The 19,711-nt window shown below is 47.0% G+C and overlaps 1 protein-coding gene across 1 annotated transcript in view; it reads right to left on the bottom strand.

The window, feature by feature from the left end:
- The window catches only part of syngap1b (synaptic Ras GTPase activating protein 1b), a 98,470-nt gene that overhangs the window by 16,916 nt on the left and 61,843 nt on the right, over positions 1 to 19,711 (bottom strand). Inside the window, exons 6-18 of the mRNA XM_062539697.1 lie at positions 16,342 to 16,463; positions 11,347 to 11,500; positions 10,506 to 10,604; positions 8,974 to 9,213; positions 8,181 to 8,516; positions 7,362 to 7,506; positions 7,051 to 7,195; positions 6,185 to 6,421; positions 5,459 to 5,675; positions 4,755 to 4,957; positions 3,731 to 3,947; positions 2,047 to 2,724; positions 276 to 779 (exon numbers count right to left, since the gene is read on the bottom strand). Of these exons, the coding sequence (XP_062395681.1) occupies positions 276 to 779; positions 2,047 to 2,724; positions 3,731 to 3,947; positions 4,755 to 4,957; positions 5,459 to 5,675; positions 6,185 to 6,421; positions 7,051 to 7,195; positions 7,362 to 7,506; positions 8,181 to 8,516; positions 8,974 to 9,213; positions 10,506 to 10,604; positions 11,347 to 11,500; positions 16,342 to 16,463 (3,297 nt within the window). The remainder of the gene's footprint in view (positions 1 to 275; positions 780 to 2,046; positions 2,725 to 3,730; positions 3,948 to 4,754; positions 4,958 to 5,458; positions 5,676 to 6,184; positions 6,422 to 7,050; positions 7,196 to 7,361; positions 7,507 to 8,180; positions 8,517 to 8,973; positions 9,214 to 10,505; positions 10,605 to 11,346; positions 11,501 to 16,341; positions 16,464 to 19,711) is intronic.

The following is a 19,711-nucleotide window of genomic DNA, read 5'->3' as shown; positions in this document are numbered from 1 at the left end:
GCTGATATTTTTGATAGTGCATTTGCAGCACAGCTCACCTGTTTGCTAATAGTGGATTGATACAGAAGTGTTCTTATAGTATAGGGGGAGATGACAATCTGAGCAGTTTTCTCTTTTCACTTTAGCTTGGGTCAAGTGCATTACTCTGAACTAATCACATCAATTCTCCAACAACACTGACCATTTGCTAACCTAAGCATAAACTACAGTATATGGGGAGCGAGTGAGCTGATGGTGGGCTGATGGGTGGTTAGCGTGTTAGCGGCGCGGCGCACCTGCTTGCTCATGGTGGGTTTCAGCAGGTGCTGCTGCTGAGGCTGCTGCTTGGACGACTGCTGCGTGGACTGCGGCGTGCCCGCCTGCGAGCCCTGCGAGCCCTGGCTCTCGCGCGCCGAGCTCTGCTGGTGGGGCAGCCCGGGCGCCGTGTTGTCCTTCACCGAGAGCTGCTGGCGCGGCGGCGCCTGGTGCTGCTGCCGCCCTCCACCGCCGCCGCCGCCGCCGCCGTACCCCCCCTGCGACTCGGGCGACTGCAGGAGGTTGCCGCTCTGCGGGCGCTGCTGCTGCTGCTGCTTGGGCGGGGTGGAGGCGGCGGCCGAGCTGACGGACAGCTGGTGCGACGTCTGCGACTTCATGCGTTGCGCCGGCTGCGGCTGCCCACCGGGGGGCGCCATGGAGCTCTGGCGCACAGGCTGGACGGTGGACGGGGGCGAGGCCAGCGAGGAGTGGGAGGTGCCCGTCTGGGACGCAAGGCCCATCATTTCCTGCTGCTGGAGGTTTTCCTGATGATCAGAGTGACACGTGAGAGAGAGGGAAAGAAAAAGAGAACGAGAGAAAGAGAGGGAAAGAGAGAGAGAGAAAAAATAAATAAAAACACTTTACACACACACACATCTCATAATTCATGTTGACAGCAGCCCTTAAAATGTTTACTTTTATGCTAATCCTATTAATTTATGATAAAAATGTTGACAGAGATGATTTACGGAGAGAGGTGTGTATGCTAATAAGTGTAAGCAAAGGCTTGTAAACATTAGGCTTTCTGCAGACAGCTCCCACTACTACAGAGCGTTTGTGATCTTCCATAAAGCTTTCTCTGTGGACACCAGGACCCCCTTCACACACCCTTAATGAAAACTATTGCACTTTGCACCACTGTGCAATTCAATCCAATTCAGCTTTATATTTACAGTCACTTACTCTAATGTAGAGCGATCTTGATGTTTATGGCTCGCCATTATGCCGTTTGAAGATGAATCATTACTAATGCATTGCTAATCCGTCACCCTATCAATCATGCTGTGGTGTGTGTGTGTGTGTGTGTGTGTGTGTGTGTGTGTGTGTGCACTGTGGGGCACCATGCTCAATGTCCTGCTGTCAGTATCAGCACGTAGGAGCCTCATAGCGCTGAAGATTTTCGGTTGAATGTGGTGCTGTAAAGCACAACTTTTGTGAGTGTGTGTGTGTGTGTGTGTGTGTGTGTGTGTGTGTGTGTGTGTGTGTGTGTGTGTGTGTCTGCATGCAGGAGGTCTTGTCAGTACTGACGGATGTTCTAGAAAGAGACTCTGCTGATTGGAGCAGATGTGGTCCCCAGTGCATTGAGGTTGCTCTCTCAATGCTACAGTATATCCCCCTTGGGAGGAACCACTGGGCTGCACTGAACATGCAACTAAAGCAGAAACGTCCTGGAGGATGCTTCCATTGCAATCAATGGATCTAGCTACACCAGACAAGAGACAGAAAGAGAGAGAGAGAGAGAGAGAGATAGAGAGAGAGAGAGAGAGACAGAGACAGAGAGCAAGACAGAGAGACAGAGAGAGAGAGAGAGAGAGAGAGAGAGAGAGAGAGAGAGAGAGGTGATTTTTTGCGCTGTGGAAATTGGATGAATATCTGTTTCTATTTCTGTACAGCACATGCACCCAGTGCACCCAGCCTGCATCCTGTGTCCAGGGTAGCTGGGTTGTGTGTGTGTGCGTGTATGTGTGTGTGTGTGTGTGTGTGTGTGTGTGTGTGTGTGTGTGCATGTGTGTGCCCTGGCCCTTGGCCTACCTGCATGTGCATGGAGAGCTGGCGGCGGCCGTAGTCGGCCTGGCTGTGGCGCGTGTAGTCGTCGCTGTAGCTGTGCGAGTGGATGATGCTGGGCTGGCCCAGGTGGGCCGCCGTGCGGAGGGTGGACAGGTCCTCGCTGCGCGAGAAGCCGCTGTGGCCGAACTGCGGCGCGTAGACCTGGTGGACGCCGTCGGGCTCCGGGGCGAGCAGCAGGGGGGGCGGGGGCTGGGCGCGTCCGCCGCCGCCGCCGTGCGGGTGCTGGTGGTGGAGCTGATGGGGGTGCGGGTGGTGGTGTTGGTGCTGGGGCCCGTCGGCGGCCAGGTGGAACAGCGGGTTCTGGAAGGAGAGCGGGTAGCGCATGGCGGCCGCCTGCTGCTGCTGCTGCTGGGAGAGCGAGTCGGTGGTGGCGCCCATCTGGCTCAGCTGGCCCAGCCGCAGCCCGCCGGACATGCTGGAGCCGCCCGAGCCGGCCGACAGGCGGCCGCCAGCGCGCAGCTGACCGCCCAGGCCCCCGCTGCCGCTCCCGCCGCCTCCGCTACCGCCGCCGCCGCCGCCGCCGACACCGCCGCTGGAGCCTCCGAGGCCGCCGAAGCTGCCGAGGCCGGAGAGGGAGGCCTGGGAGGAGTTGAGCATATCCCCCACAGACTGCAGATTAGACACGCTGTTCATGCGCGACTCCTGGAGGTCCATCATAGAAACGCTTTTATTAACACTCTGAACCTGGAGGGGGAAAGGCTGCAGTTATGTACATTGGACTTTTTAGCTGTTGATGGGTTTTTTTCTTTTTTTTTTCCGCCTTTTTCCAAAAGAAAAAATAAATTATAGGTTGGTGCGGTTAAATAATGAATGGAGTCTGTGGAGGGTGAAATGTGTTATCCAGGATCCAGCATCCCAAAAGGTATGAAGAGATGAAATATGGAAAAGCAAAATGTCTGGAAATAGGCGTTTTTGTGAAACCATAACACTGAGATGGCTCAGTGTGTCTGGGTGGATGACATGTGGTTGGGCTGCCAAATCTTGACTTTCTGCAACTTAAATTTGAAGGGCTACTGTACGTGAGCTTGCATTTTCAGCATTTGAGTAAATTGAAAAATAAGCATGCCAATTTCTTTCAGAGCACAAAATTCCATCACGCCTAACATCATTGGACAACTGACTTTGAGGTTTACGTGTTCCCAACAAGGTCGCCAATTAGCTTCTACAATAACTTTGAAAAACGAAAGATTTCTTTGGGGGGGGGGGGGGGTACAGTAGGGTAGACCAAGGTCAATATGCTGTTTGCCATGCAGCTTTAACTATGCCGCAATGCAAACATCATGCAATCCTTTTGACAGTTTGTGTTTATCGCTCTCTTCAAAACACAGCGCCCATGGCATCCCCGATGTCCTCCACTGCGGTCAGAGCCTCTATCGCTTGGTGGGAACAGAGAGGAGATTTGGGCAAAGGCACTTGCTGCTGCTAAGCGCAAAGCTACTGTAACAATCTTCTCTCAGGACCAACTGGGAAGTCCTTTCCCCCTTCTGCAGGACGCATGCACTGAAGAGCAAGCCACCAAACGTGAGGAGTTAAACATCACCTTGTCACAACATTTTTTTTGTCTTTCTTTTCTTAGCTTAAAAGCATTAATAAAAAAAAAGGAGCTTGGGTGCAAGCGAGTGAGCGGGCAGCGCGAAGCAGGCCTTACCTTGGCGTCCGGCTCAGTGATGTCGGAGCTGCTGGTGCAGTAGGCGGGGCTGGAGCGGGCCAACGGGGGTCGGGTCACGTAGAAGACGTCTTTCGACGAGGCTCGGTGAGGGTGGTCGCGGTCCATGAACCCCCCCATCCCAGCCCTTTGGGGCACGCCCACACCTCCACCGGACATGGCAGAGGTCGGGGAAGGCAAGCGGGTGACATCTATGGAACTGCAAGTTTTATAATATGTAAGCACTACTGCTGAATAGGAGAGGGATCTGGATGGCAGTTTATTGGAAAAGCTTTGCGCACATAAGAGTTACAGTATGTATCGATAAATGTTGACAACATCCCTTTGTTGTTAATTGTTAATAAAACTATCAAAATCAAACACATTGAATTATCACTTGAAAAGGACCAAAGTCTTCACAGACTCTGCTCTAATCCTGCATGAAACTTGATTCAAATCACCCAAGGAATCCAACACAACATTCATGATCAGTGGAACATTGCCCATGAGTTTCTTAAGTATTGAAGTATTGAACCGATTAGCATTAAGCTTTGTATCTTTAGTAAACCAGTCATGTTTGTGAATGGTCGTGCATCATTCCCTCAGTTTGCCTTGAGATGGGAGAAATACAGATTTCAATGTTGGACTTCCTGCTTTCAATGATGTAAAAATCTCTTACATCATTGAAAGCAGGAAGTCCTATTCAAGGGTTTCATTGAAATCCGTATTTCTCCCATCTCAAGGCAAACTGAGTGAATGATGCACGACCATTCAAAAACATGACTGGTTTTCTGAAGATGCAAAGCTTAATGCTAATCGGTGAAGTGTCCCTTTAAGTTTCCACTTTGTCCTTATTTGCACCTTGCATTGATGAGTTGCACTATCCTTTAGCAGCACAAAAAACAAGCCCCTGAGAGAACCAGAAACATGTCAGCACAAGGGCACTCATGCACCCCCCCCCCCCCCCCTTCGCCTCTGCCCCCTCCCCCTCCGCTTCTGCCCTTGCGCCCAGAAATAGCCGCCCCACCTGTTCAGGTCCCGCATCATAAGGTTCTGGAAGTCGGAGGAGACGCCCCGGTTGAAGCTGGGTCTGGAGCGGAGCCGCTCGGCCTGCCGCTCCTGCTGCCGGTCCGTCTGGTGGCTGGGCTGCCGCTGGAGGTGCGGGTTGCGCAGGGCCATGCTGATGTCGTTAAGCAGCCGGGGTAATGGGCCGAGTTTGATGATGGCGTCCTGACGAGGAGGGCACGACAACATAAGCGCAAAAAAAAAAAAAACACAAAATAAAACATGCAGTCAGAGCCGAAAAGGGAATTAGAGAGAAAAAAAAAAGAGTAGAATTGCAAAGGACAAACTTCTGGCTGGAAACGTTTGATTTAGTTTTAGTTTACTGGCTGCCAGCGCCATTTCTATAATCATCACCATTAACTTCAGCAGCGGGAGCGCACTCATTAACCATCACCTTATCACTGTCAACATCATCATCATCATCATCCTCATCCATCATCCATTCTTCACCGTCAGCATCATCATCATCATCATCATCATCATCAGCATCACCGTCATTATCATCAACATCATCAGCATCATACTCATCATCAACACTGTCACCATCACCATCACCATCATCATCATCACCACCATCATCATCATCATCATCATCATCATCATCATCTGTGTCAGGCTCACTGAGGCGTGGTGGTCCTCATCTGCCTGTGTGTTCTGCATGTTGACGTTTGCGTTGAGCACCTTGCTGAGCTGGGCCATGACCTCCCAGAGCAGGCTGTGCAGGATGGAGAGCTCGCGGCCCAGGTCGATGTAGCCCTCGAAGGCCCCCGCGTTGGTCACGCTGTCCAGGTTGGAGATCTCGTACAGGAACTGCTGCATGGAGCCCCACTCCATCTCCAGGAACTCGTTCATGAAGCACATGTACTCCTCCTTAGTGCCAAACCTGGGGGGGTGGGGCGGGCGGGGGGGCGGGCGGGGCGGTGGTGTGGGGTGGGTGGAGGGGGGACAAAAAAATGACAAACGAGAGATAAAGACAAAAAATGACAGACAAGAGAACAAGAGAGAGAGAGAGAGGGAGAGAGGGAGAGAGGGAAGAGTTTGCAACAGATAAGGAGAGTGTGTGAGAGAGAAAGAGAGAGAGAGAGATTGAGTGAGAGAGAGAGAGAGAGATAGATTGAGCAAGAGAGAGCGAGAGAGAGAGATAGATTGAGCGAGAGAGCAACAGAAAGGCAAGTGATTACGCCGAAAATGCAACACACACAAGGGAGGTGACAGACAGGAAGCAGATAGTGAAGAACAAGAGCGCGTCCGCGAGATAAGGACAAAAAACAATCACGCCGTTCTGGCCAACAATGCAGGAGCACACACAAGACGTAATCGCCCGTCGCAATTAACCGTGTCTTAGCGTCAAAGCGGCTCACAGGCGGCTGAGCGACAGCGGAAGCGACTCACTTGGAGAAGTTGGCCAAGTTCTGCACCACCTTGGCGATGAGGGTGAGGGTGCGCGACGTCTGCTCGTCCGGGTACTCCTGGGTGAGGTTGAAGAGCGACGGCGACATGACGGCCGGACACAGGAAGCGCAGGAAGAGCGAGCCGCTGATGAGGCGGTCGGCGATGTCCTCGCGGCCACGCTCGGCGCAGCGCACCCGCCACGAGGCGAACACCTCCTTGAGCTCGCGAGGGAACACGCTGCCAGAGACAGAATAAGCCACACAGGAGTCTCGCTAACTTTATCGCACGGCATTTTGCCTTGAAAATGCTTATTTTGCCTGTAACCGCTGAATTTCATTAACATTCCACTGTCTCTTATCGCTAGTCACTTAAGGTCTGAATACGACTTTAGTAAACACAAGAATTACAATATACTGTACATGGGTCATATATACTGTACATCATGTATAAACATATACAGGCCATATACATGGGTCATATCGACACCTTGCATGTAGGTCTGGTGTAAGGTGTGAATCAAATGGAGAAATGCTATTCATGATACACATACAGTACATGTAATTACAGGTTGCCTGAGGAGAAATATAAATATAATATGTGTTAGTACTGGATTATTACCTTATTATGGATTATTAATATTAAAGCACTATGGACTAGATTATTATAGTTCTTCTTAACTGTGATTTGGTCATATCAGTCAGGAATGAGTGAGTTTGCAGTGTGCCTTGTTCAGTATGTGGACAATTAGACAAAACTAGCCCCTACTGCATGTGGCAATAGCTTGTGTTTTATATATTGTATGCCCTAACCATTGGTCACTTTGCATGTGCAAGGGGATGATTGGACAAGGTGAAGTCTTGGCTAACCAATGGGAGTTGACGATCTTGCAGAGTGCCAGCTCACAGCACATGCGCAGGTTGGCTTGGTGGTCGGCGAGGACAGAGGGAGGGGTTCTCATGGGGTCCACCTCACAGTTCTCCTCAGACTCGTACAGGGCTCGGATGAAGTCACCTACACACAGGTGTTGAGTTAACTTCACAAACAACAAAGTATATACAGTATAAATAATATAGTTGCGGCAGACACACATACACACACTCACTCACACACACACGCACACACACACACACAAAATATCCAGGTACACAGCAATTCGAATACGGATGAGGCATATCACCTAAAGCATCCTTGAGGTACTTATGTCCAATCAGTTTGAGGTACTCTTCTATAGCTTTGGTGGCCAGGGTGTTCTCGCGGAAGATCAGGTGCTCTCTGTCGATGAAGCGGTCCACCTCACACATGGCCATATCCGACAGAAAGTCCTGGTGGAGGCCAGACAAAAGGAACCGAGGATTAGAACATAAGCACAGATAAGACTAAGAGAACGAGGAAGTGCATCACTTGCTTCACATTTGTGTTGCCAGCAGTATGCTAACAGTGCGTCGTAGCAGATGCTCAAGTCCCGAGGAAGACATCTGTCTACTGTGTCTGTCTGAGGACTTATCAGAGGACTAATACTGCATAATAGGGCTTCAAGACAAGTGAGACACAGACACGGCTGAGCTGATACACCTCCAGACATGACCGTATGCCCTGGAGCAGTGCCCTACCGTGGCTCTCCCTGTGCTCTGCAGGATGTGTCAGAGTCAGAGTCAGGGCTACCTTTGTTTCCCCCCATGCTCTGGAGGATGTTGACCAGCACCCCTAACTAATGTGGGTACAAGACCACGGTGTCTGAGAGGGGTCAGAGCTACCTTTGCTTTCCCCGTGCTCTGGAGGATGTTGACCAGCACCCCTAACTAATGGGTACGAGACTACGGTGGCTGAGAGGGCTCAGAGCTACCTTTGCTTTCCCCGTGCTCTGGAGGATGTTGACCAGCACCCCTAACTAATAGACCTCTGAAGTTCGCCGACAATAAGGCTATCATCTTTTTGCAGTTGAACTTCAGAGGTCTATGGGTACGTTACTACGGTGGCTGAGAGGGCTCAGAGCTACCTTTGCTTTCCCCGTGCTCTGCAGGATGTGCACCAGGGCGCAGGCCACCTCCTCTTTGCTCTTGACGCTCAGCAGCGGCTCCAGCACGGCGCACAGCGTGCGGTAGTTGTTGGTGACGTACTCGGCGAACTCCTTGTACAGCTCCATGGGCAGGATGCTCATGGTCTGGTAGCGCGACTTGAGGCGCAGCGAGGCGTTGATGATCTTGCCGCCCCCGACGCCGCCCCCTTTGGTCAGGACGCTGGGCTGGATGACGGGGTACCACTGCTCCACAAACTGCCGGCCGGTGATGCTGGAGATGGGGATGCTGACCAGGCCTAAGTAGGTGCTCTTCTCCTGCAGAATGAGGATAGAGAAAGAGAGAGAGAGGGAGAGAGAGAGAGAGAGAGAGAGAGAGAGAGAGAGAGAGAGAAAGTGAATCCACTTTTCCACTCTCGGACAGCTTAGCACAGTGGATGAATCTGACTTTGTTTGTGTTATCAAATGGAAAACAACACATTACTGGAAAAAAAAATAGATTGCAAAAATGAAACAACAATGGCAGCACAAATTAGGATTACAGTTTGTGTGGGGAAAAACAACAACAACAACAACAACAAAATGTCCTAATTACCGAATGACAATAAAACAGCACTGATCCCATCACTGACAGTGGCAAACTAGTTTCGCATATCCACCGGAAACAAACCGTAAGCCAGCGGCCGTGAAAAAGTAATCGTCAAACTTAAACAAACGCATGCTAATCACCTTGCGTCTCCTATCACCTTTCACCTTTCAACTTTCCACCGCTCACCTTGCGTCTCTTCTTGTCGGTCTCCTTGTACAGGTGCAGGCGGAGGTTGCGGACGGCCGGCAGGTTGTTGAACTCGAAGTGCTCGCCCCAGAAGACGGTGTCGGTGCGCGGCTTGCTGGTGGTGCGCGCGTACAGCATGTCGTCCAGGCACAGCTCGCAGTAGTAGCGCTTCTTGGGCGGCAGCTCGCGCGCCTCGATGATCCACAGCTTCAGCACGTTGTCCACCCGCCGGCTGTTGTCCTGCGATGGCCGGTCACGAGGAGCGGGAGAGGGGGGGACACAGCGGAAGGGACAGGTGAGACCAGAGAGTGGCGCAGAGGAGGAGGAGGAGGAGGAGGAGGAGGGGGAGACAGAGAGGATGCTGGGTAGTGGCGAGAGAGCTAATGTGTGAGTGTGCATCTTGGGAAAGCAGGTGAGAGAATGAGTGGTGGTGGTGTGTGTGTGTGTGTGTGTGTGGAGGGGGAGGGGGGGGGTGGCTGGCAATAATCTTAAGAGGAAGTGAACCTTTTTTTTCCCACTCTCCTTCGATCAAGGATGATTATGAAGTCGGGACTATATTTGAAATTCCCACAGGGAGATGACAGCGCCAGGCTGATTGCAAAGAATTGCTTTTAAGAGAATGGTGACTCATTTATTCCAATCCACATGCTACTAGATTGTTCTCTCTCTCTCTCTGTCTCTCTCTGTCTCTCTCTTTCTTTCTCTCTCTCTCTCTCTCTGCTCAGCAAACTCCTTTCCTTCCACCCCCTACCTTAATGCTGTATATAGACAGCTAAATATATTCAGCATTTCAGTAAACGTTCCTTCTTCAGTCGTCAGCTGGCCTGAAAGAAAGTAAGCTCTCCAGACTTCACATACAAAACATTATCAGAGCATTCATTGCTGTCTTTTGCCTTGGTTTGGTAGCTCGTCTGGTAGCCTGGGCATCTAAGGTTTGTAATGATCGTGCTGTGTGTTGTATGAAAACATGTCTATTTCCTATCTCCTATTTCCTGTGGCATGTCCTTGGTGCTCGAGGGCTCGATTCTAGGCTCCCGCTGTCAGCGCATCTGGATTGGATGAGCAAACTGAGCCATCCAGGCAATCACAGTCATGCTCTAACGACTGACGCTTTCTCTCTCTCCCTCTCTCTCTCTACCTCTCTCTCAGTGTCTCCCACCCTCTCCCTCTGTCTCTCTCTTTCTCTCTCATTCTCTGTATCCCTCTCCTTCCGTCCCTCCAAAAAAAAAAAAAAAAATCCTCCTATAACATTTTCATGGAACGCTTACACTCCAAATAGGAAAGGTATTTTGCCAGGCTGATGATAGAATGCAAAATGACATCTGCCTCAAGTGCACTTGACTGAAAATGAAAAGATAACATGAGCAGGCGTGCGTGGAGAGATTAAAGATGGGCATGTGTGAGAGACACCTTGATTACATCAGACAAATGGGAAGCATGGGAGTGTGAAGAGATGGTGAACAGCAGATATCTCTACACGCCAGTCTTCAAATTCGCTCTCTTTTTTTTTTGGGTTGCTTTTTTTGTTGTACCTTGTTGGGCTTGACGGCTCTCTGAAGATTCTCGATCCATTTGTCTCTCTCTGCGGCAGAGCGGCATGCGAAGCACTTTGTTCCCGAAGCCGTCGTCACCTGAATTTTACAGCAAGACATACGCAGAGAGATGAAACGCCCAGCACCGCACCAACAAAACCAGAGGGATACGCCTGGTGGCTAAGGGCTACAATATCTAATCTGAGGATGCTGGAGTAAGAGATGTCGTTTCCTGGAAGTAGGGGAGGTACAACATCTGTGGAGAAGATCCGATTGGGGACATAAGCCTTCATGAGGCTCGTAATCTGGCACCACCAAAAGGGACAAAAGAAAGTTAATCAACTCGGATATGGGCCTACAAGAACTTGTGTGGGTGCCACAGCTCCACACCGCCAGCTTCTCCTCTCAAACCCTTAACATAGCACTGCATGCTTCAGACTGCCAGATGGCGGTAATATCACTGTGGGGATTACAATGCCTCCTACACAGTTGTGCCACCATTATATTGCAGTCCGGCACAGTCACATATGTATGTAACCAGCCATTTTAGCTCGTAACTGATTGCTTTAAAGGAGAGCTTCGGCCATTTTTCACATCTCTGTTTCTCAAGGTCACCGAGTACTATCATCTGCTACCTACAGTAATTTGAGTTGCTGCAGCTAAGAATGCCAGAGTTCTCCTTTAAAGCACCTGGTTACCCTCAAGCCTAGTGTTGCACAAAGTTCAACAGATCACGACCAGAGGAACCTGAAACACCTGCAGAGGACCACAGAGAGGGACCAACAACTACTGCCTCACGATGGAGCTGAACTCCTTCAGCCTTTGAGAAGACGGCCCCCACCTCAAAGCAATACTCCTGGCCCAGGATGCTGGAGTGGACAGGCTTGATGATGGCATCCTCGTCCAGGGTGAGGTCCAGGGCCTCCGCTGCACTACTGGGAGACAGCAAAGACTCATGGGAATGGGACTCCTTGAAGCTCTGCATCAGGCGAGTCCTGCAGCCAACAGCCCAGATGGGTGAGAAAGGGACAAAGACAGAAAGAGAAGGAAACAAAAAAAAAAGTATTTCAGCGAAACCTAGAGTGCAAGGCAGCAATATATTCTAATTGAGGTTAGTCTGTGAGCGATGTGGAACTCTGATACAAAGCCAATGAAATAGAGTGGAATTATTTTTTATTTAATGGGCTGTGCATGGACAACCTTAACTCCTCAATTCTTTTCAGAGAACATTTCGGGTCTTATGAGTACAGGAAACAAGGAATAGTCACTGAAGATTGTGATAACTTATTTACTGATTACAGTATGACACATTTGTGAAACCCAGTGAAAGCTCTGAGCACTAACACCTGTTTGCCACCAGTTTTACAGAACATCTGAACACAGACGAGGAGATAAATGTACATATTTATTTCATTCGATCTCCCTGGAGATGTTTACCCTAAACTGCCTATTTAGACGTCTGCTATGCACAGAGATGTCTGTGGTGCCCTAGCAATTATGTCACACACTGTAACCCCCTAGCACATACGTACAGTGACACATGTATATACATTTACACACTCACACAACACACACACACACACACACACACACACACACACAGACACACACACACACACACACACACACACTCATTCACTCATACATTAACATAGGCAGAAAACGAGCATGCAGGAAAGAGAATGTTAGCGCGCGAGACAGACAGAAGTAAAGGAAAGTGCAAAGTCCCTACTATTGTGTCCCTGATGAATCCGAGAGCCTTGCGATCCCCCTGGTCTCAGTGCTTTGTATACATTCACAAGTAATATGTGCATCGGAGCATTAAATACATACAGAGCGGTGACAGAGGAAGGGAGAGGGAGAGAGAGAGGAGAGAGAGAAAGAGAGAGAGAGTAGGAGAGAGAGAGAGAGGGGAGAGAGAGGAATGGAGAGAGGCATGGATGTTGAGAGGAAGGGTTATAAATAGACCCAAAGGAATGAGTCAGAATGAGAAAAATAAAAGCAAGAGTGGGGGAGGGAGAGAGAATGAGGGAGAATAGGATAGAGAGAGAAAGAGAGAAAGAGAAAGAGAGAGAGAGAAAGAGGAATAGGGAGAGAGTATGAGCAGGATGGCGATGGGATGATGGGAGGAGGAAGATGAGAGAGACAGAGAGAGAGAAAGAGAGAAAGAGAGAGAGAGAGGAAGAGATAGATAAAAAGGTGGGGAGACAGGGAGAGACCTCTCAGAGGAAATCACATTGTTATGTAAACTGTGGGACCTAATAAGGCGTATTACAAGGGACAAAAATGTTTGTGTGGGTGTGTGTGTGTGTATATGCACGTGTACAGTAGGTGTGTGTGTGTGTGTGAGTGTGTGTGTGTGTGTGTGTGTGTGTGTATGTATGTACTGTATGTGTGTGTGTGTGTGTGTGTGTGTGTGTGTGTGTGTGTGTGTGTGTGTGTGTGTGTGTGAGTGTGTGTGTGCGAGCGCAAGCGCGCACGCACACGCGCACACCGGGTCAAAAGAGAGGACCAGGAAGGGGGCCCGTGATGAGAGGACGGCGATAGACGGACTGGTCGGCACATCACATCACATCACTGCCGACACACGCAGCTCATGCGTCACACTAAATCACAGACTAGACGAGGCGTCCTCCTGACAGGGCATCACCAACCTCACTCCACCATTTCCTGCACAGTAGGAACTTCATCAGTCTACCACATCATTAGCTCTATTTAACGGCTACTGATGCACCTGAAATAGCCCTTTGGATTAGTCATACGTATGCAGATGGGCGCTTTGAGCGGCTATCAATACCTACTGGGGTTGGATATTACGCACTAACCAACAGCACGTAACTTTGAAGGAAATAATAGCTCTGATAAATGAAACAAGAAAAGTTGTTGGTTCTATATCCGGCTTCCACTGTTGTGCCCTTGAGCAAGGCACTTAACCCTGAGTTGCTCCAGGAACAATGTAACTGGCCCTTATAATATAATTGACTTAAGTCGCTTTGGATAAAAAGCATCTGCTAGATTAATAAATACAAATGTAAATGTAATTTAAAAACAAAAGGTGTAGACCAGCGATGGTGAGTGGATAAACTGCAGCAGGTTGGCTCAACAGAAAGCAGCTCTAAGTCAGGAGACACTATCGAAGTTGGGGATACCTTGAAGAGAGATGGCTTTGAAAAGGAAATTACACAGTAGCTTTGAAGCACGTCATATGAAGACTGGCTGTGGCCTTAGTGAAAGTAGCCTACACAAACTTCAAAATTCTTTGACCTGCCTTTCTTGCGTTAGGTCCAGTGAATGAATAAACCATGAGAACGGATGCACCAGACTCTGACGGTGTAACTTTTCAAGGTAGTGTTTTGACAGTGTGTTTGGAATACATGATAATCATGAAGTTGCCATAGAGCAAGCACATGTATCCTACTGTATGTGTATGAGGAGTCCATAAGGATGTATAAGGAAAACGATTTGAAGAACATGCTGGAATCCCTGCTGGAACTTTTAGTTAGCCTTGAAAAATGCATAACATGTTTTATATACACACACGTATTGTATATAAACTAGGGCTGCCGAGCCATTAAAAAATGTATCTCATTAATTACATACTCTGTGATTAATTAATCTAAATGAATCTCATGCATTCATTTTTGCTCTGAACACATTTTAAAAATGATTTTGGTAGATGAGATCTGTGAAGAACCAAACCAACGTTACAGATTTTAATGTTCAACGTCTCTCTCTTTTATTATAATTTCCCCAATCTGTAAGGCAGGTTTTCAGATTCCTTTGAGGCAGATGAGAGCTGAATGCCTTTTGCTGCTAATTTACATCTGTGTGAGCTTCTGATAGCTCATTGTTGTCTCAGCTGGCTGTGGCCGGAACCCCATCAAGCAGCCATCAACACTTCCCCCATCGATTCAGTGAAAGTCAAATTGACAACTTCTGAAATACTCATAAAATGTATGTTGTAAATGTAATACATCCATGTTTGGTCTTGAATTAATACTTGTAATGTGGGCAACAGCCTAATCACAGTTTCATTGCAATCTAATATTTGTACATGGTTATAGACTAAGAAATACACTATATAGTTTTAGACGCCACACCCACTTTCAGGTAAAGAAGCCCTGCTGAGTCGGGAGTGGCTGGATGGATGAAAAGGGAATCTCTTGGTGTGATGCGCTCTTTCTCTCACTTTCTCAGCTTTGGGCAAGAGCTCTCTCTTCCTGCTCTGCTCTGGTCTAGGCAAGAGGTCACACTGACCTCTCTGCCCCTCTCTTTCTCTCTCTCTCTCTCCCTGCCTTTCTCTCTCTCTCTCTATCTTTTGATTTCTTTATGGGGTTTGTTATTTTCATTATTTGATATATTGTTTTATCTGGTGTATGTAGCATTTTAACTTGGTAACGTGTTAAGGTTTAAGTCCAAGTTTATTGTTTGTTTTGAGGTTAAGATTACTTATCCTTTGTTACTTTGTTTAAGGATAATTACTGATACTTTTACTCTTACCTAAGGCTTAAGGCCTAATAAATGGTTAATTCTCCTCGTTCAGTTTGCATATCTCTAAAGTCTAGTTGTGCCATTCTCTGCCATAGTTCAACAAACTAGTTATTTGGTCATTTATTAGAGGTTACAATACAATCTATGGAGTCAGATTTAATCGTGGTGAAATTCCTAATACAATTGCCATCTAACTTCTCAGATATTTTTACAGTCCAATTCAACCTCATCGAAGCGCCGGACGTAGACAGAACACGTATAAAAGTGGGAAATATATTGTCGTATATTTTGCCCATTTACACCCCATTGTTGTAGGCATCAGTGCAGTGCCTGGTGTCAGACTTTTAGCATGATAAATGACTGAAGTTTCAACTCACTGTCAATGACATGTGGAGTAATAATTGTGAAGACATTTTGTTTCAAGTGTGCAACAAAATAAGTCGATTTAGTAAGCGAGTTTGTTGGTTACTTTGTTAATCGGTCATAGGGTAGGCTAAGTTGACAATATATTTGCCAAGTTTACTTTGTCAAGGCTGGTGGCTTGCATTTAGCATAATTGTCATTGAGAGGTGTGCTACAGTAACTCGCACATCCGGATTGCTTTGCATTGAGGTGATACTTCAAACTTGACGAATTCAAGGTAACAGAAATGCCTTACTACAGAAATAGTAGAGAATAGATGTCACTGAATGTCACTACAAAATGTCACTGTGATTAATCAACGTCACTTTTTTAACACGCTATTCTTTCTGTAATAAATTAATCGAAATGAACATGTTATTTTGACAGCCCTAATATAAACACAATGCGTCAAAATAAGAGCGATGAGGAAACACCATGGGAGCATCAGAGCCTCTGGGAGGTTACAGGTGACTGGTGGTGATGCTATTAGACGGGCCAGCCAAGCAGTCTCTCTCTCAAGGTAACAGGCAGAGAGACTCCGCTGAGCTTTGCTGACAGGCACACCCACACACATATTAACAAACACACACACAAACACACCGTGTGTGTCCATCCGTGTGTGCGTGAGAGAGAGAGGAGTGAGAGAGAATGAGAGTGTGTACAGTATGTGTGTGTGTGTGTGTGTGTGTGTGTGTGTGTGTGTTGGGGGGGGGGGTGGTAGGAATAGAGGGGATAAGTGATAGTGGGGTGGTAGGAATAGTGGGGATATGTGATGGTGGGGTGGTACAGGTAGGAAGAATAGGGGGGTATGTGATGGTGGGGTGGTAGGAATGGGGCGGATAGGGTGGCGGGGTGGTAGGAATAGTGGGGGTATGTGGTGGTGGGGTGGTACATGTAGGAAGAATAGGGGGATAGGTCAGTGGGGTGGTAGGGGTTGACGTACCGTTCCTGATCAGCGCTGCGGAACCGGGGCAGGATCATGTGGCGGAAGCTGCTGGTGCGGTCCAGTTTGGGCTGGCTCTTGGCCCGCTTAATGGAACCCTTCAGTCTGCGGCTCAGGAAACTCTACGCCATGGGAGAGCAGCAGAGGGTTAGGGCCTCACATTTACAAACGCCACACACCAAACGAATGAACACACACAACATGACACACAACAGAAAACTACACCACAAATCCTCAACGTATAAAGTAGCAACAAAACACAAACAGCATCAAACAAAACAGTTGCAAGCACAGTACATGACTTTTTCAGTATGTAGGTTAACGTGTACCACTGATTAAAAGTGAGCGTTAAACAGACAGAAAGACACATTTAAGAAACATAACCAGCTAGACAAGCAAGCGGAGGAGTTTGAGCTGTTGACTGTTGCACTGCTGTCCTATGGCCATTAGTGGGGAGTGTTGGTCCATATACAGTGCCTATAGAAAGTCATCATACCCTTTTGAAATAGTTACTTTTTTTGTATTACAGCCTGAAATCAAAACCCATTTAAAAAAAAAATCTTTTCCAGTTTTATTGACAAATTTAGCTGTACAACATCAAAATAATGAAAAAAAAGTCAACAGTTCTGAAAATTAATAAAAAATTAAAAACTAGAATAACAGGGTTGGAAAAGTCATCATACCCCTGACTTAATACTTTGTAAAGCTTCCTTTTGCTTTCATTACAGCCATCAATCTGTTTGGACATGTCTCTATTATAGCTTTGCACACCTAGAGAGGGGAATATTTGCCCAATTTTCCGTACAGAAATGTTAAAATTTAGTCAAATTCTGTAGGGAATGGTGATGGACTGCTCTTTTGCAAGTCAATCCACATATTTTCTATAGGATTTAAGTCAGGGCTCTGACTTTGCCACTCAAGGATATTCACCATCCTATCCTTAAGCCACTGCTTTGTTCTTTTGGCAGTATGTTTAGGATTATTGTTGTGTTGGAAGGCGAATGACCTCCCCATCCTCAGCTGTCTAGGAGAGGAACGCAGGTTTTCCTTAAGAATGTGGGTGTACTTGGCAGCATCCATTTTCCCTTCTATCCTGACCAATTGCCCAGTTCCCGCTGAAAAGAAACATCCCCACAACATAATGTTGCCCCCACCATGCTTCACACTAGGTATGGTGTGTTTTGGGTGGTGTACTGTGTTGGTTTTCGCCAAACATTGCGCTTGGAGTTCAGTGCAAAAACACATCTGGAATATTCTGCTACCATGTGGAAAAAGCTTATATGGTCAGATGAGACTAAGATCGAACTTTTTGGAGACTAAGATTGAAGTTTTTGGACTGAGCTCCAGGCGCTAACCAAACACAGTATACACACCCAAACACACCCAAAACACACCATACCTACTTTGAAGCATGGTGGAGGCAACATTATGTTTTGGGGATGTTTCTCTTCAGCGGGGACTGGGCAATTGGTCAGGATAGAAGGGAAAATGGATGCTGCCAAGTACACCAAAATTCTTGAGGAAAACCTGCGTCCCTCTCCTAAACACCTGAGGATGGGGAGGTCATTCGCCTTCCAACACAACAAAAATCCTAAACATACTGCCAAAAGAACAAAGCAGTGGCTTAAGGATAGGATGGTGAATATCCTTGAGTGGCAAAGTCAGAGCCCTGACTTAAATTCTATAGAAAATATGTGGATTGACTTGAAGAGAGCAGTCCATCGCCATTCCCCACAGAATTTGACTAAATTTTAACATTTCTGCAGGGAAAATTGGGCAAATATTCCCCTATCTAGGTGTGCAAAGCTATAATAGAGACATATCCAAACAGATTGATGGCTGTAATGAAAGCAAAAGGAAGCTTTACAAAGTATTAAGTCAGGGGTATGATGACTTTTCCAACCCTGTTATTCTAGTTTTTAATTTTTTATTAATTTTCAGAACTGTTGACTTTTTTTTCATTATTTTGATGTTGTACAGCTAAATTTGTCAATAAAACTGGAAAAGATTTTTTTTTAAAATGGGTTTTGATTTCAGGCTGTAAGACAAAAAAAGTAACTATTTCAAAAGGGTATGATAACTTTCTATAGGCACTGTATAAGCCCATACAACGCTTCATCTGTCAGCAGAGCCCTGTCTACATGATGAACAGACTGCAGCCCACTGACATTTCAGCAAAAAGCACACAGGCACATACAGTACTCATGGCAATCTTATCTTTTTTCACTCCGTATCTCACAGTGAAACTAAGGATATTAAAACAGATATGACACATGAATATTATTATTATTATTATTATTACATTGAAGAAAGCTGAACATAGCACTGATATCAGACAAAAACTCTGACTTTACTGAAAATGATAATTTTGTGGTTTAGGTAAAACAAACTCAACACCCTCTGATCAAAGTCAAGTGGGTGCTGAACCCTTACTGTAGCATAATGAATGTATGGGGTAAAGGACAGCAATCACAATTCCCTAAAAAAAAACGTTGATTCACTCCACAGACCTTTCCAGCTAAAAGCTCTTCTTCAGCGTGATAATCGTGGTTTAGGGGAAAACATGAAGACATCTACAACATCAGCAGCATCACTCATCAGACGCCTTGTGCCACAGTCTAGGCCATGAGGTCTTCTCAGAGAGACATGCAGCTCTAGAAAAAAAGGAAGAAGGCCCCTGCACATTTTTCTGATGTCATCCTGCGGTTGCTGAGTGACATTTGAATGAGTTGATGGGTCACAGTCAAAATTAAGAGACCACTGCAAATTTGAATATGACCGTCAACTTTTTTCGAATGTCACTTAGCAACCGTAGGATGACATCAGAAAAATGTGCAGTGGTCATTTCCTTCCAGAGCTGTGTACAGTATATAGATAAGGGGTCTGCATACTGTAAGTCTGTAGTGTACAGTAGCTTCTCTTAGAAATAATTTCCGTACTTCACTAATGTATCCAGAATATACACAGTTTGTCAAGCGCAGAGCTTTTCAGCTCATACTGAAGAGTAGGAGTGTGTTACTCCCCCACTTCAACATGATATGACTTCATGGCTATATGTGTATGTTGGCGTCCGTGTCAGCTTGTAGAGTACAGGGCAAATCGATGCAACTACTATACGTTAGCTTCTAAAGAGTTTCTAAAATTCTACATGACTATACAACGACTCTAAATTACAGTAGTTTATATTTCAACAGTTTCCTAAACCCAGTGTAATTTGCCTGCATGTCTAATGACTGTACTTGCTGTATAAGGATGGCCAACCAAATGAGAACTGAAGTACTGTGAACAGCACTGTGGTTAAACTGCAGACCTGTATGGAGGAAGAGCCTCCAATGCTGGCTCTACCCAATAGGACACGCAGGGCTCCTTT

The sequence above is a fragment of the Sardina pilchardus genome, chromosome 6, assembly GCF_963854185.1.
Source record: "Sardina pilchardus chromosome 6, fSarPil1.1, whole genome shotgun sequence".
Lineage (NCBI taxonomy): Eukaryota > Metazoa > Chordata > Actinopteri > Clupeiformes > Clupeidae > Sardina > Sardina pilchardus.
This window is presented reverse-complemented; position numbering and strand designations above follow the sequence as displayed.